Below are 17,509 nucleotides of genomic sequence, written 5' to 3' on the forward strand. Positions count from 1 at the left end.
TCAGCACTTGTGTCCACCAGGCAATGCTGGCCGTGTGTCATGCATGTAGAGACCATGACATATATATATATCGGGTTGGCCAAGAAATTTGTTTGGGTTCTTCCGTAACATTTTATGGAAAAACCCGAACGAAATTCTTGGCCAACCCGATATATATTCTTCACCACAAGAGGTACAGTATTGCTTGTGAAATTCTCATTGAATCCATGTCATTAAATCACTAGGTTCTTCCAAATCGGCCACCCCACATTAAGCATTGAAGAGTGCATTGAGGTACGTGTTGGAAAGACGTATACATCTCCTTGATGCCTCTCCTTCGGCATTTTAGGGGGAAAAGCCAACAACTGGGAAGGAGGCATCCGGATTCCAGGCATCCTCCGATGGCCAGGGGTGATCCAGGCTGGGCTGGAGATCGATGAGCCAACAAGCAATATGGACATCTTCCCGACGGTGGCCAAACTTGCGGGGTCCCCTCTGCCGGAAGACAGGTACTGTGACTCCCAGGTGCTCGGGGCAGTCTCCTTCGGATTTTGTGGGCAAGGGTGTTCCGATTCGCCTGCACGGTGGCATATGCTACTTCCGGCTGGACCCTTTATCCACGCCCAGTTATGGGACTTACTGGTGGGTCCAGCAATGTAAACACCGCTCTGTCTATCCTGTTATCCCAGTGGGAAATAAAGTCCAAAGCCTGAAGGGGATGGACAGTCTTTTTGTTTTTTTAATATTTGTTTACTTATTCATTTATTTGGTTGCACCAGGTCTTAGTTGCAGCAGACGGGCTCCTTAGTTGGGGCTCACTGGCTCCTAAGTTGTAGCACGTGGGCTCCTTAGTTGTGGCAGACGGGCTCCTTAGTTGTGGCATGTGAACTCTTAGTTGCAGCATGCATGTGGGATCTAGTTCCCTGACCAGGGATTGAACCCGGGTCCCCTGCATTGAGAGCATGGAGTCTTATCCACTGTGCCACCAGGGGAATCCTATGGGATGGACGGTCTTTAACTGAGCCTCCCTCTTTTGGCATTCCCTGGAACCTCTCTCCCTCCCTCTCTCTCCTCTCTGTCTCTCTCTCTCTATCTGTCTCTCTCTCTCTCTCTCATCTGTGCCCATCATCGACTTGCAGAAGGGCAGCTGGGCAGATGCCCTCTAACCTCCCTTGTTTCATCCCACACTTCTCCTGGCCCTGTTCACCAGCTCTTTGCTGCAGCAGCGAGAAAGGCAGTTGGATGCCTAGTCAGGCCCCTTTTTTCCCAGCACATCTTCATTTAGCGAGTTCTAAATGAAATGTCTTTCTCTTACATTTAAATACAACTTCCGACGGCATCGCCAGTGGTTTCTCCTTAAGTGTTATTACCAATCTGAAGAGTTCTAAGTGAGGCACGCTGATTCATTGCTTTCGTTAGTTGGGTGGCAATCCAGGGTGACGGCAGGCACACGGGCTGCAAATCTTGTTCAAATTCAGCTGCCGACAGAACCAAGAGGAAACTGGAAACCAGAGACGAAAACAACAGCTCAGCCAGAGCTGAGTCCACGGAGAGGTTTGCTCACCTCCCATTGTGCGCAACCTTGGTTCACTCTTCTTTTATTTCAAATTTCTGCATTAGGTATACGTTCCTCTCAAAGTGCATGCGCGCACACACACACACACACACACACACACACACACACTCACAGATGGGAAAGGCAGAATTGTAGACTTCAGCCCTTCTCAAACTTTGTGGCCTCGAGATTCATGTACACTCTTCCCAGATCCAGGAGCCCAAAGATGTTGTGTTTCTGTGGGCGGTTTCTATCAGCGTTTGTCATATGAGCAATTAAACCTGGAAATAAAAGTTTTTAAATGCAAGAGGGCCCAAGCACACACTGCATCGGCTGACAGAGTGATAATGGAGCCCCTGGGGAAACCCACCGTCAGCTCATGAAAGAGTGGGGCTGACAGAGTTATAATGGAGCCCCTGGGGAAACCCACCATGAGCTCATGAAAGAGTGGGGGTACAAAAGGCAAATAGCATTTTGAATTACTGCAAAGACAGTTTGAGCTCATAGACCTCCTCGTAGGTCTCAGGCATCCCTGTGGGTCTCTGGACCACACCGTCTCAGGGTAGCTGGTGCTTCAGAGAAGAGCAGAGATTCCTGGAGCTATGCTGCTGTGGCTTCACTGCTGCTGAAGCATTGAAGTTCCTGGGCCTTGATTTCTTCTCCTGCAAATGGGTTCACACTTGCACAGGATGGCAAGCACTAGAGCATGTCAAGTGCAGAGTAGGGATGCATGCATACTCGCCATTTTTGTTTCACCCGCCATATTGAGAGGTAACAGGTAGGGAAGTAGAGTTGTTTCCACTTACACGTTTCACGTCCATCTGGGCTCAGAGAATCATCACTGTGAGGGCTGAAGGGGCTTCTAAGAGCTGCTATTCCAATCAAATGATTCTTCTTCCCCTCTAATGACAGAAAACTTGGCAGGAATAACTCATCAAAAGTCTTTTCTTACAGAAAACTAAAGCTCTCACTCCTTATTTTACTTGCTCTTTGGCCCTGGTTCTTTCCCTTGGAATAAATCTGAATAGTTCCATGACCCGTGCACACTGAGTGTTCAGATAGTTTCATTAAGTACATTTTTCTCTCATGGTTCATGATATTAAATTCGTCGGTACTCTCTGCTTTCACAGTATCTTTATATTTTTATTATTTTTAAAACATTTATTTATTTGGCTGTGCCAGGTCTTTAGTCACGGTATGCAGACTTCTTAGTTGTGACATGCGAACTCTCAGTTGTGGCATGCATGTGGGATCTAGTTCCCTGACCAGGGATCGCACCCGGGCCCCCTGCATTGGGAGCACAGAGTGTTAACCACTGGACCACCAGGGAAGTCCCTGCTTTCACACCACCTTTAACTGGTTTTCCACCTCACTGGGAAGAGCCAAGGGAAGGGAAAATTTCAGAGGCAAAGAGGAAGATCCCTAAAGGGAGATCTTGCTGCCGGCACCTCGCACCCACCCCAATCTGAATCTAATGGGGGTCATCCTGTTTTTCTCCCACGTGCCCATTGAGGAAGGAAGCAGCCTCCCTCCTAAGCTGACCCAAACATTTTGTGCACGAGCCAGTGTCCTCAGTGGAACCCATTCTGAGTATTGAAGGTTCTTTCAATGGATGTCACCTGTTGATGGTCCCACTCAACCCAATGATACCATGTCTGGGTTTTGGTCCAAGGCTCTATAAGATGTCATTGTTCTCCAAGCGACAGCACAGATAAGAAAACGGCAATCTGCTTCCAGGTTGCTCATGGGAATAAAACGATCTCACAATATACTATTTAGATCATGTTAGCAACCAGGTCTAGAAGACGTCCTTGTGTGTCTGCCCTGGAGACGTTGACCATCTAAAGGGATGGTTCTCAGCTGGGGTGACTGTCCCTCCCAGGGGCCGTTTATCAGTGTCTAGAGACATTTTTGATTGTTTTGACTCGGGACGTTGCTGGCATCTAGTGGATAGAGGCCCGGGTTGCTGGTAAACATCCTACAATGCACAGGATGCCACCCCCCAGCAAGGAGTGATCCAGCCCAATATGTTGGGAGCACTGAGGTTGAGAATTCTGCTCAAAAGCTTATTATTGCTCTTTTACGGAAAATGTCGTTATCTATATAATGAAAACCTCATCAAAACTTTTCAATAAGAGCATCCGGATAATATCCTCATATATATCCATATCCATCTGTAAATCTGACACACAGGTGTCTACTCTTTAGAAAACAGCCTAACTCTCTCCCACTAAGATTGGTGGAAATCAGCTTCCCTGGTTTCTTGCTTAAGCAATATTAAATTTACGTTTCTCAGGTGAGTAAACACATTCAGAGAGCTGGACCCAGGCTATATGACAATCACTTAATGAGGTTCCCTCACATTTTGCCACATTTTTCATTGAACGAGAGGAGTTTCGTTCAGAAGACCCCTGTCCTTCAAGTACAGCCTTGTAATTCTCAAGAAGCAAGTGCTGTTCTTTTTTTTTTTTTTTTTTTGCGTTATGCGGGCCTCTCACTGCTGTGGCCTCTCCCGTTGCGGAGTACAGGCTCCGGACGCGCAGGCTCAGCTGCCATGGCTCACGGGCCCAGCCGCTCCGCGGCATGTGGGATCTTCCCGGACCAGGGCACGAACCCGTATCCCCTGCATCAGCAGGCGGACTCTCAACCACTGCGCCACCAGGGAAGCCCACAAGTGCTGTTCTTGACAATCCTAGCTTGGTGAGAAATAAAAAGCCCTTCGATGCAGCTTTTCTGCTTAGGTAAAAAGAGCAGCAGTCCGAGGGTTACACATAGAGATTTTCACTTTGCAGAGTCTCCGTGCTGCCGTGAGAATTCTCTAAATCAACCCCGTGGTGTGCCTGTATGAGATTCCTCTTGGCGTGCATCTTCCCTTCATACCGACCGTGGCCATCGCCCCAGCATATGCAGAAAAGTCATTCCCCCTGCGTCTCCAAATAAGCTGATTCTGGACATACATGGAGGGCAGTCTTTCTTTGTGATATAAAACATAGGCAACAAAAATATAATACCTCGGGCTTCCCTGGTGGCACAGTGGTTGAGAGTCCGCCTGCCGATGCAGGGGACACGGGTTCATGCCCCGGTCCGGGAAGATCCCACATGCCGCGGAGTGGCTGGGCCCGTGTGCCATGGCCGCTGAGCCTGTGCGTCCGGAGCCTGTGCTCCGCAATGGGAGAGGCCACAACAGTGAGAGGCCCGCATACCGCAAAAAAAAAAAAAAAATATATATATATATATATATAATACCTCAATACATTAATTCATTAAAGTGAAAACCTGTCAGCCTCATCTTTGCAAGCAGACAGAGTATTACCATAGTGAGTCTATGACCATGCTCCCTCTTAATGAAGATTGGCATGCCCAATTCTCCTATTCCATAATGAAAATTCGATTTCATTTCTTTTTTCCAAGTTTGGAAAAGAAATCCAAATGCTTGGTATCACTTATGTCTGATGAAGACAAGGGGAGTGGCTTGGTTCTCCCACTCAGTTTTGCTGACATCTAGCTGGGTGACCACAGAAGACTTCTTCCATAGAGCACTACAGATACAAGAGCAAGCTGTACCCAGCTCAGCTCCATTTTGCAGAATCAAAGTCGAAACTCTTCACGTACGTGTGACTACGTGTAATTGATCTTGCTTTCTATTCACATATGGCAGAATGTTTGATGTTTATGAGTGGAAACACTTTTAATTATGAAAGAGACTTTCTGGGTACTTGGGATTCCCTTTAATTTATCAAGGATCTATGTGCTTTCTTCTAAAAATGTTTCCTGTCCTACTCTACAGTGAAAAAAATCACCTTATTTTTTTGTTTGTTTGTTTTACATCTTTTCTGGAATATAATTGCTTTACAAGGGTGTGTTAGTTTCTGCTGTATAACAAAGTGGATCAGCTATACATATACATATGTCCCCATATCCCCTCCCTCTTGTGTCTCCCTCCCTCCCACCCTCCCTATCCCACCCCTCTAGGTGGCCACAAAGCACCGAGCTGATCTCCCTGTGCTATGTGGCTGCTTCCCACTAGCTATCTGGTTTACATTTGGTAGTGTATACATGTCAGTGCTACTCTCTCACTTCATCCCAGCTTACCCTTCACCCTGACCCCGTGTCCTCAAGTCCATTCTCCACGTCTGCATCTTTACTCCTGTCCTGCCCCTAGGTTCATTAGAAGCATTTTTTTTTTTTAGATTCCATACATATGTGTTAGCATACGGTATTTGTTTTTCTCTTTCCGACCCAGTTCACTCTGCACGACAGACTCTAGGTCCATCCACCTCACTACAAATAACTCAATTTCATTCCTTTTTATGGCTGAGTAATATTCCATTGTATATATGTGCCACATCTTCTTTATCCATTCTTGTGTCGATGGACACTTAGGTTGCTTCCATGAATCACCTTATTTTGAATATGGCAGCAAGTGGCTCACCTTGTGCCCCAAGTTAACCTCTTTTTCAGTCCCCCAAGCCTTTCCCTTCTGCTATGATCCCCAAATCCTCCCCAGAGTGGACCCAGCACAGGTGGGTCGGAGGGACGTCCCGAAGTACATGGCTCACTGACTCAGCTGAGAGAGATACAGCACATTCGTGGGGGGATGAAGTCACTGTCCCCCCAAAAAGTTCCCCAAACATGTTTTTTTCAGTTACGTGAGAGTCATCCGCATGCTATTGAATTTGACCTGAAATTCAGACATGACTCTCCTTGACACTGAATTGTTACCATCCCCATGGTTGCCATGAGTCAGGAGCCCAAAGAGAATCATCTGACTTTCCAAGTTAAAGGCAATCTCAAATGAGCACGTTTTTCACAGAATGAGGCAGACACCAGGGGAAAAAAGCATCCGATTTTGTAGCCGTGGCTGTCCTGCAAGCGTGCTATGAAAAGTTGAATTTGTTTACAGAAAAGGCCAATCAGACGATTCCCATAGGGAAGCGGCGATGCTTTGCATCACTTTGAAAGTGTAGGGGCCTTTCTGCCACGAATCGTGATGTTGTACAAACATTTCCATCCCAGCCATCCCAAGTATTTTGATAACTCAGACACCGTTTAAAAGTTTAGCTCAATAGAGTCACTTTCCATTTTTCATGGCACAAATGAGCCTCTTTTTGACAAGCCTTATTTCTCCAGCGCTGTTCAACAGTGGTTTCCATCGCAGCGTGATTTATTGCTGGCTTCCGGGAAAGAGTGCGTTAGGTATAGGATGTAAAACAAAGATGAGATCAGTCTCTGCATCGCAAGAAAAAAGAAGTTTGCAGAACAGACTTTGCTTCCCTCCTTAAAAAAAAAGAGACAAATCTGCTTGGAAATCAGAAAAAAAGTCTATGAGATTTACAGTGTTCTTTTTGTCATTAAATCCCCCTTTGTGGGATCAGGCCCAGTTCGGTTATGAAATACCAATCTTAAGAAAACAGTTCTGTCTCCTGGGTTCTTAAGTGCTGGGTTTTGTGGGTTTATGATGAAAAACAGCTTCGAGAAATGAGCCAGACATTGAGTCAGAGAAACAGAGATTCACTCTCACCCTCGAGCCATCGTGGAAAGGCCTTCTCTCCACGTGGAGCTAAAGGTGGTGGAGAGGTGTCGGGCGCATCTGTCCCATCTCTCACCTTCAGGGTTTTCACCCCTGGGGGCTTTTTATGCGCAGGTCCTCCTCTCTGCCCCTCTCCCTTCATCCCTTGCTTCCTTTCCACCTACGTAGGCTCTCCTAATCTCAAGGACTGAGTTTTTCTTGAAATTCACAATACCGGCCATTTCAGGATAGAACTAGTGTCCGGAGAACACACTGCTTCTGGATCGAATCATCTCTCTACCTTGTTCCTCTCATGGAAGATGAGAATCGGTCTTGGAAAGTGAGCCAATTCTGTCTTTTGTTCTTATTTTTAACTTACAATAATAGAATATTTTCAGTTCCGTGGACTTGTGCGGAGTGCATGATTAATAACTAAGGTGGGGACCAGAGAAGCAGTCAGCAGTAATTACATGATGGGATTTTTAGCGACACGAAAATAAACCACAAAGAAAAAACAAAAAAACTCAAGGGATGTAGGACCTCTCAAGGGTGCTTACCCACATTATATAACCAAGTTAAAGTTCCAGTTTCTCAGTTCCTCATAGTAGGAGGGGCCAGGGATGGAGTGTTTTGGGTTTTTAAAAAATTTTTTGTTGGAGTGTAGTTGATGTAAAATGTTGTTAGTTCCAGGTGTACAGCAAAGTGATTCAGTTATACATATACACATATCCACTCTTTTTAAGATACTTTCCCCCATAGTTCACTACAGTATTGAGTAGAGTTCCCTGTGCTATACAGTAGGTCCTTATTAGTTATCTGTTTTATATATAGTAGTGTGTGTATTCAGTCCCCATCTCCCAATTTATCCCTCTGCCCACGCCTTTACCCCTGGTGACCATACGTTTGTTTTCTGCATCTGTGACTCTATTTCTATTTTGTAGATAAGTTCATGTGTACCCTTTTTTTAGATTCCACATATAAGCGATATCATATGATATTTGTCTTGGAATGTTTTTAATCAGAGAAGGAAAACCCTCAAGTTCAACAATCTACCTCCTTCCAAGTAGCCTTCTGCCCCAGGTTTCGGTGTGGCCTAATGGTAATCAATGACTTCAATTTCTCTACTGCCTGTTAATGTATGTTTCACTCAAAACAAAATTATAGGCTTTTTTCCTTTATGTAACATCCAAATAGTCTTAATTTTGCTCCTTAGCAGTTGTATACAGTTATTGCCTACCATCTGGAAAGTTCCCCTTCTCGGCCTAGTTATAGAAGAGATATATTTACCTTTGAGAACATAAACATATGTGTAATGTGTATATGTGATATGTAAATGCATGTGAGTACGTTTACATCTTTGGGGTATTTAATATCATCATTATTATTTACAAATCACGTCCCTGGGACTTAGAACTTCATTTGCATTGAAGTCCATCCAATCTAAATTGCCCCATGCTGTATATTACCTTAAAACTCAGATTGTCAGAAATTCTTATTTGCTATAGATCCATAGTTCGTGAATACACTGTTTGCCAAGGCAATAGGCAGAAAACTCGGTATAGGAGCAGCAGCAGGGGAAAGCAGTGGAAAGCACGGACGCCCAGTCAGCTGGGTTTCAATCCCATTGGCTCTTACGACACACGTGGAGTTGGGTGAATCACTCCATTTCTTCATCCCATCATCCTGGAGTGATACTGGTCACAGCTCACAGTGCTGCTTGGAGGATGAAATGAGTTCATGCACGAGCAGAGCTGGCCTCCCTACATTGCATATGGCGCCCAGTGTGGGTCAGTTAGTGTCCTGGGTTGGTTACTTCATTACCATGTTGTAGCTCTGTCATGCCCCCATTTGCTGGAAGGACAGCGCCGACATCGGGAGGTTTTAGCCCAAGGCTGATGTGGCCCCCTGATGCCCACCTGCTTTATCCCCCAGGATCATCGATGGACGTGACCTGATGCCTCTGCTTCAAGGGAGAAGCCATCGTTCGGATCACGAGTTTCTCTTCCACTACTGCAACTTCTACCTGAACGCCGTGCGCTGGCACCCACAGAACAGTGAGCAGACGCATCTTTCTTTCCCTGCTTGTAGGGCTACGTGCAGTCACTGGCATGGGAATAGAAGAAATTGCAAGAGGGCGTTGCTCTCATGAGATGCCCGAAAGATGCTCAGTTTTGCTTTCTCTGTCCTCCTCCGTGTTCCTTCCTCTCTTACGCCTCCCGGTGCCGTAGTGGTCCAGGCAGGGCGTCACACATTGCCGTGACATGTGCTTGCAGCTCCCTCAACGTGGGAGGACTTCCTTTCTTTTCCCTTCCTGGTTAATGCTTATCCATCCGCCCCACCCCCCTGAAAGCCGTCTTCTCTGCCTGCTGTCCTGTAGGTTTTGCACTGGCACCGAATGCCCTTGAGATGTTTACCCGACCTTCTCTCCCGAGCCTCAAAGGTAGGGGTCGTGACTCATCGATCTGTGTTTGGTCACGGATCGTGTGTATTTGCTAGATGTGGATATTTAAGACAGAGTTCAAACGCTTTGATGTTATCATGGGTCCCAAACCCAGGGGTGTTGTAAATCGTGCACTGTATCAGTGACAGGACCTTCTTTGGGTTTTCCAACAGCGGATACAGGGGTGCATTTCTAAAAAGCATAAAGGACCAAGTGGAACCAAGTGAGAATCGTCGGTGTAGTGATAGGGTCACATCTGGTTTTCACGTATTTAAACTTAGAATTACAGTAAGGCTCACATCGCTAAGATGCCTAGGAGTCTATGGGAATCCAGCAACTATTACAGCCCTGCTGTATATCCCAGAGGTAGAGGCTGCTATTGGACTTTGAGGTTCGTCTTCAGTGGGAAATTGAAACTCCCCACTTCTCTAGTGTGTTTTGGGATTCTGCTCCCAGAGGCGAGATTCTCAGAGCAGCTTGTGTATCCCCTGCAGCTGATGACTTGGTAAAAACTCAGGTGACTCTGATACTGGATTTCAATGTACCCCTCACCCCATTCTGCTTACCCAGTCGATTTACCAAAGACATCATTTAAAGAGCAGGTGCTCCATTATTCTTAGAGTGGAAAATGATAACCCTTCCGTTACCCAAAGAGATCACACCAGGTTTACCCTTCAGCGTTTATACTTTCAATCTGGACGGCTTCCTTGAGATAGCTTCCGGAAGACCAATATGGCAAAACCATGGGTGCACGATTCCAGGCCCAGAGGGATCCTATTTACGTATCTCACCAATGTGTCCATCATTCCTAACACCCATAGGAATGCTGTCTCTTCTTAGCATTATTGGCAGCATTTAGATCTGAGCCATCTCATCATAAATGAGAGATGTGGTCCTCGCCACTTCCTTTTGTACGGAGCCTGCGAGAAGCGTAAAGAAAGTCTCGGGGACTCTTGTTTGTTTAAAGAAGGATGATATCACGTCCTGAGCCTTGCAGAATTGCATTTAAATAAAGCCAACCCCGTCGAGTGAGAGGAGCCGGAAGAAACCTACTGGATCAGGGGCTGGGGAAGCACATTATGTGGAGGAGTAAACAGAAAAGGGACAGGAAGAGGCAGAAAATAGGAGTAAGTGAGAAAAACAAGACCCAGATTCTGATAGGCAGCTGGCCTGGGGATAAAGCTTGCTTCTAAGACAACACACAAGTGACATTTTCTCTTATGCAGTTCCTTACTATCTTCTGTCCTGAAGCAGCAGCACACGAGGAAAAATGACGGTGTTTCCACACCGGAATCATGCATGTAGCTAAAGGGACTCAGGAAACCGTGGGCTTTATGAATCGTCTCATCTACTTTTCAGATTGTGCCTGAAACTCAGTAACAGTGGTTGCTGCCTTGGCTGTCACACGTGGCTCCACGGCTGTTTGCTCAGTATTGCATCTGTTCGTTTGTTGTACACGTATTTATTGAGCACCTACTAAGTGGCACCTTCTGGGCTAGGCTGCGCACCTGTCAGTGAGCAAAATAGACCAAATTCTCTGCCAGGGAGTTGCTGACCTCTTAGCTCAGGACAGGCTGAAGGCTGTGCAAACAGCTGGGAATGCACAGGTGTGTAAGGAAGTGTCACCCGTGTGTGTGGAGTTACCTGTCAACTAGAGAATACAGAAAGTAAACTAGTACTAGTTAGAGGAGATGACTGACATCATCTCGGATCTGTGCTGGTAGGAGTTTATGGTAATCACTACACAGGAGACACTTCCCATAATTGTCAGTGGTAAGAGGGCTGCCTCCTGGCATCCAGATACTTTGCTAGAAAAGAAGAGAGACATTTAGGATCAGGGTTTAGAAATGTAGCGTCAGGGCAGCAGTGAGCTGGAGCCACCTCCGGATGGCTCAGGCATCTTGCCAGCTTGTTGGGAAAGCACTGCTACCTGGAAGTCAGCCAGGCGGCGAGCGCTGACACCCCGGCAACTGGCAGACCTGGCAAACGCACGCCCTGTTCCTCGCTCGGAAAGCACAAGCTTACCAGCAGTAAGTACGCTGGTACCCGTAAACTAGAGCTGAGTGGTGGTGTGGTTAAGATCCAGTTGCCGTTTGTCTTGGTCAGTTGGACGCCTACATGTTACAATTCCCAACTTGTTACTCATTTTCCCAAAAACTTAGAGCTGGAATGCTGTTTCCACCCTTTTAAAACATGAACCCCTTTCAGCTTTCATATACAGTGTCTTCTCTATAATTGAATCATTCTCTAACGATAATGTTTCTGTAATTTCGTTGTCTCAGCAAATTGAATGGCCTAACTTAATCATCTCATATCCTTACGCCCACTGCATTTTAGAAGAACTCACGAAAGTGTTATTAGGACACCGGTAACTTTTCTTGCTTTACAACGGGAATTGTGAGTTTAAATTTACTGTTCCGCATGTATTCAAAAAGTTTGGCTTTAAGTTTTGACCTACGAAGCAGGTCAAGTAAAAATTCAATGTAAGGACAACTTGATTTTATGGTAAAATTTATCTTAAAGACTGGTAGTTAGCTCTGAGATTCTGCTGCAGATTTTTGAGCAGATGAATGTAAGGCTATAAACTAAATGCTCGCATTAGTGTGAGACTTTCCAGGCTAGCTGGTCGTACAGAAATCCATGGGATGTGGTTATGCTGATGTGGAATCCAAGGAGTCCCATAAATCCTGCTAGCTTTTCAATTCAAGTTTGTTGGAAACTTCTCTCCTGTGACTTTCTTTTAAAGCATCATTTGAAAAACCTCAGTAGTACCCCTGAAGCGTACATTGTGTATAGAAAAATGATAAACAATTTTGACTTTTAAGACTTCAAAATAATTTTTTAAAATCTTAAATCACAACAAAAAGCAGTAGGAAATTAGAATTCATTCCAAAGAAACTTGTTTGTATCTAGCTCTTTTAAAGGTGCCTTTTTTTGAAAATAGGAGATAAGTGAGGTTTAAAATTGCAACAGTATTGCAATAGTATTTGAGGAAAAATGCTTGCTTTGTTCACTAAGATTTTCACCCAGTTAAAAAATTAATTTTGCCTCTAAAATGCACCTAAGAAAAGAGAGAAGATTCTAATTACAGCTGCCTATGTCTCAGGAGTTGATTGGTGTAAGAAAGGCTATGCTTAGTTTTTGTCTTTATTAATGACTTCAGTTTGTGTCAGTGGTCTGATTCTCCTTTGTCTGATTACCGGAAGTTAAACCTGAAGGGTCAGAAACAACAAATCGAGGGCCGAGGCTGAACTCACGGGGGCTGTGGCATTTTCACATGAAAGCTGCAGAGAACGTTCCTGTACTCCAGCTTACCTTAAGAAGGAGAAGCCCTTGCCCAACCAGAACTTTTGCTGCAATTAAGAAAAAACGCACATACGTAAATCACTTCAAGGATATATTTCAAGTCTTAGGATTTCCTTTTCCTTTTGGTTGAAAATCTCGACCAAAGGCTGCATTCCCAACAGCTCTTGACCTTTGCGATATTCACCCACTAATTCCTTCACCTGCCTTCTCAGCCCGGTATCGTGGGACGTGTGTGTGTGTAATTGTAGGAACGCAGGGTGATGTGTCCCAGGATGGACGGAATCTGCTTTGCCCACAACCTAAGAGAAGGTGTGATGGTGATATAGGAGGATGGAAAAGGTTTCCCGGAAATTGTGTTCAACGTTTATTCAATTTGTTTTATCTCATTATCACTCAGATGCTTCAGTAACGGGCTTATCGTCCCAACCATTCATTTCCTTTAATGGAAAAACACCGTCATAAAAGGATATTTTGTTTTCTCCCACTTGGTCTATCAAACATGTATTTTTATATGGTACTTCCTATTACCTTTTAAATAATATTAGACCATTGTTGAAACATACGTCTACTTTTTTTTTTATTGGAGTAGAGTTGATTTACAGTGTTGTGTTAATTTCAGCTGTACCGCAAAGTGACTCAGTTATACATCTATACATTCTTTTTCATATTCTTTTCCATGATGGTTTATCACAGGATATTGAATATAGTTCCCTGTGCTCTACAGTAGGACCTTGTTGTTTAACCCTTCTTTATATAACAGTTTGTATCTGCTAATCCCAAACTCCCAATCCATCCCTCCCCCAAATCCCTCTCCCTTGGCAACCACAAGTCTGTTCTCTACAGACATCTAATACTTTTCGACTAAAGTTTTTACATGTCTGACCTAAGATTACATTAATGCTTGGACGAAAAACGTGTCAGCCATGACTTCTGTTCATTTGTCACAATGCAACCTTGCTTCCTTACAGAGAAAAAATACATCAAAATGGGAGTTTCTTTCTCGAATGCCCAAAGCACAGTGTTTCTGAACGAGTCCTCCAGTGTTAGCTCAGCACCCAGCTTATTCGCAGCTACCATAGGCCACTTCTTCTGCCCTTTCCCCCCGACGTACTCGCTCCTACTGATTTTCTGCAATATTTTGCACATCTCTCTTCCTCGATGTCAGCATGGGGCATATGTCAGTTCTCACAGTATTCCTGCTTGTTTCTAGCTCCGTCCTGATTTGCTTCCATGTGCTAGCAGAGCTGGGCATTTTCCATGGGAACATTTTAGTTCTAACCAAGGCATGTTGTAGTGAATATTTGTATAATACAAATAATATTTGTATTATATTAGGTATTCATATTTATATTAATATAAATAAATATAAATTATAAATATAATAATATAAATTATATAATTTATATATTATATAATTTATATAATTTATATAAATATAAATTATATAAATTATATAATTATATTAAATATTTCTGTCTTCCTCACCTTTGGATCTTCTATCCACAAATGTTTTGTAGGTGATTGTAGGCTTTTCCCTCTGTTACTCTCTTATTCTTTTTTTTTTTTTTAACATCTTTATTGGGGTATAATTGCTTTACAACGGTGTGTTAGTTTCTGCTTTATAACAAAGTGAATCAGTTATACATATACATATGTTCCCATATCTCTTCCCTTTTGCGTCTCCCTCCCTCCCACCCTCCCTATCCCACCCCTCCAGGCAGTCACAAAGCACCGAGCCGATATCCCTGTGCCATGCGGCTGCTTCCCACTAGCTATCTACCTTACGTTTGTTAGTGTGTATATGTCCATGACTCTCTCTCGCGTATATGTCCATGACTCTCTCTCGCCCTGTCACAGCTCACCCTTCCCCCTCCCCATATCCTCAAGTCCGTTCTCCAGTAGGTCTGTGTCTTTATTCCTGTCTTACCCCTAGGTTCTTCATGACATTTTTTTTTTCTAAAATTCCATATATGTGTGTTAGCATACAGTATTTGTCTTTTTCTTTCTGACTTACTTCACTCTGTATGACAGACTCTAGGTCTATCCACCTCATTACAAATAGCTCAATTTCGTTTCTTTTTATGGCTGAGTAATATTCCATTGTATATATGTGCCACATCTTCTTTATCCATTCATCCGATGATGGGCACTTAGGTTGTTTCCATCTCCGGGCTATTGTAAATAGAGCTGCAATGAACATTTTGGTACATGACTCTTTTTGAATTTTGGTTTTCTCAGGGTATATGCCCAGTAGTGGGATTGCTGGGTCATATGGTAGTTCTATTTGTAGTTTTTTAAGGAACCTCCATACTGTTCTCCATAGTGGCTGAACCAATTCACATTCCCACCAGCAGTGCAAGAGTGTTCCCTTTTCTCCACACCCTCTCCAGCATTTATTGTTTCTAGATTTTTTGGTGATGGCCATTCTGACTGGTGTGAGATGATATCTCATTGTAGTTTTAATTTGCATTTCTCTAATGATTAATGATGTTGAGCATTCTTTCATGTGTTTGTTGGCAGTCTGTACATCTTCTTTGGAAAAATGTCTATTTAGGCCTTCTGCCCATTTTTGGATTGGGTTGTTTGTTTTTTTTGTTATTGAGCTGCATGAGCTGCTTGTAAATTTTGGAGATGAATCCTTTGTCAGTTGCTTCATTTGCAAATATTTTCTCCCATTCTGAGGGTTGTCTTTTCGTCTTGTTTATGGTTTCCTTTGCTGTGCAAAAGCTTTGAAGTTTCATTAGGTCCCATTTGTTTATTTTTGTTTTTATTTCCATTACTCTAGGAGGTGGGTCAGAAAGGATCTTGCTGTGATTTATATCATAGAGTGTTCTGCTTATGTTCTCCTCTAAGAGTTTGATAGTTTCTGGCCTTACATTTAGGTCTTTAATCCATTTTGAGCTTATTTTTGTGTATGGTGTTAGGAAGTGATCTAATCTCATACTTTTACATGTATCTGTCCAGTTTTCCCAGCACCACTTATTGAAGAGGCTGTCCTTTCTCCACTGTACATTCCTGCCACCTTTATCAAAGATAAGATGTCCATATGTGCGTGGGTTTATCTCTGGGCTTTCTATCCTGTTCCACTGATCTATCTTTCCGTTTTTGTGCCAGTACCATACTGTCTTGATTACTGTAGCTTTGTAGTATAGTCTGAAGTCAACTCTCTTATTCTTGAAATGCGTCATCTTTTTTATGTGACCACTGCATGTCTTTTGAAGACACACTTGATAACAATACACTGCACCCTTACATTTATTCTATATCTCCTGTCTAGCAGATGCTCTGCTACGCTCTTTGCATATGATGCCTCTTTTAATCCTCCTTATTAAAAGTGAGTTTGATTATATTCGTATTAGATTTGGCCGTAACAGAAACAAAAAGTCACGGTAGCTTATATCAGAGGGAGGTTTCTGTCGTCATCTCGTGAGTGAAGTCTAGCGGTAGGTGGTCCACAGAGTTTCAGGGATGCAGACTCCAAGCTCCATCCCACCACCTGGAGGATGCAGCAGCTTCTTCTGCATGGAGAAGGGTGACAGTGTCCACCTACGGGCAGCAGGAGGGAGCAATGGATGGAAAGAATGATGTTCCCCAGGCCAGAAGTTGGTCACCTGTGCACACCTGGTAGCAGAGGAGGCTGGGCAGTGTAGCCTTCATTATGGGTGTCTGTGTGCCCTGGTGACACCCCACAACTTTGGCAGCCTGAGGATAGTTTCAGTCTCTACCAAAGTTATTTACAGATGAGGACGAAGAGGTATCAGAGGTCACAGAACGGGCATGCAGTAACAAGAGTTGACGCCAAGTTGGTGCTAATCCAACACTGGCTACTTTGAGAGTCTGCCCTGTGGTAAATTGGAACTTCTTCCCCCAAGACAATAAGTTCTTTTATTCACACTCGCAAAGATGATTCTTTTTCCTCACTGTTGTCTCTCTGGCCATCTCCACAGCCCCATGGACTGTTTCTGGAATTCATTCGTGTCCTCTCATTCCCTAAGTCCACCCATCCTTGGGGACCTCAGCTCTGGTCTCCCCTGGATGAACTCTGACCCTGATCCACACCCTCCCACTGCCGCCATGTCCACCCTGCACATGCCTCTGTGCACACGCTTTCTTGAAGGCAAAGGTGACGTGGAGACACCCCGTGGAGAAATCTCTGACTTCCTGGCTCATTTATCTGCCGTGACCAAATGTCACCAAGCATCCTGAATCTCTGGCTGGCTGGAGGCTGTGTTGGCGCTGAGTGATTTTGGGCAGGACGCCCCCAGTGGCTCTGGAGGAGAGACGCACAGAACGTACCGGGCTTCCTGTCTGCGCCCATGCCGGCTTCCGTGGTGGCAGCTGGCTTCTTCCCTCTTTTTCGGTGTCTTCCTGATCATCCCGTCGGCCCGTTCATCATTAATTTACCAGCACATTTTTATTGAGCATCTGTTCTACGTAAGGCCCTGGGCGCTGGTAATTCACAGATACATTCACTCTTCTATGTAAGGCTCTAGGTACTGGGCATTTTGCACCCGTGGGAGATAACAGTTCTTGTGTTCAGAGAGCGAGTAACCTAGAAAGAAATGGAGTCCACAGACGGTGGTAGCCCTTCAGGCTGAACGCACGGTAGAAACTGCTGAGAGGCGCCAGGAAACAGGGGTAGCTTCTGGCTGGAGACCTGGACAGGCTCACGGAGGACGGGTTGTCGGACCTTGAACAATGGATAGGATTTCAACACACA

The 17,509-nt window shown here is 44.5% G+C and overlaps 1 protein-coding gene across 9 annotated transcripts in view; it reads left to right on the forward strand.

Annotated features, from left to right (window-relative positions):
- The window catches only part of STS (steroid sulfatase), a 552,741-nt gene that overhangs the window by 63,311 nt on the left and 471,921 nt on the right, over positions 1–17,509 (forward strand). For all 9 annotated transcript variants that reach the window (XR_013825700.1, XR_013825701.1, XR_013825702.1 and 6 more), the window contains exons 7-8: positions 329–488; positions 8,976–9,097. Coding sequence is in view for 1 of the 9 variants with exons in the window: in XM_079910395.1 (XP_079766521.1) it covers positions 329–488; positions 8,976–9,097 (282 nt within the window). In the remaining 8 variants the exon portion in view is untranslated. The remainder of the gene's footprint in view (positions 1–328; positions 489–8,975; positions 9,098–17,509) is intronic.

This window comes from Stenella coeruleoalba, assembly GCF_951394435.1.
Source record: "Stenella coeruleoalba genome assembly, chromosome: X".
Lineage (NCBI taxonomy): Eukaryota > Metazoa > Chordata > Mammalia > Artiodactyla > Delphinidae > Stenella > Stenella coeruleoalba.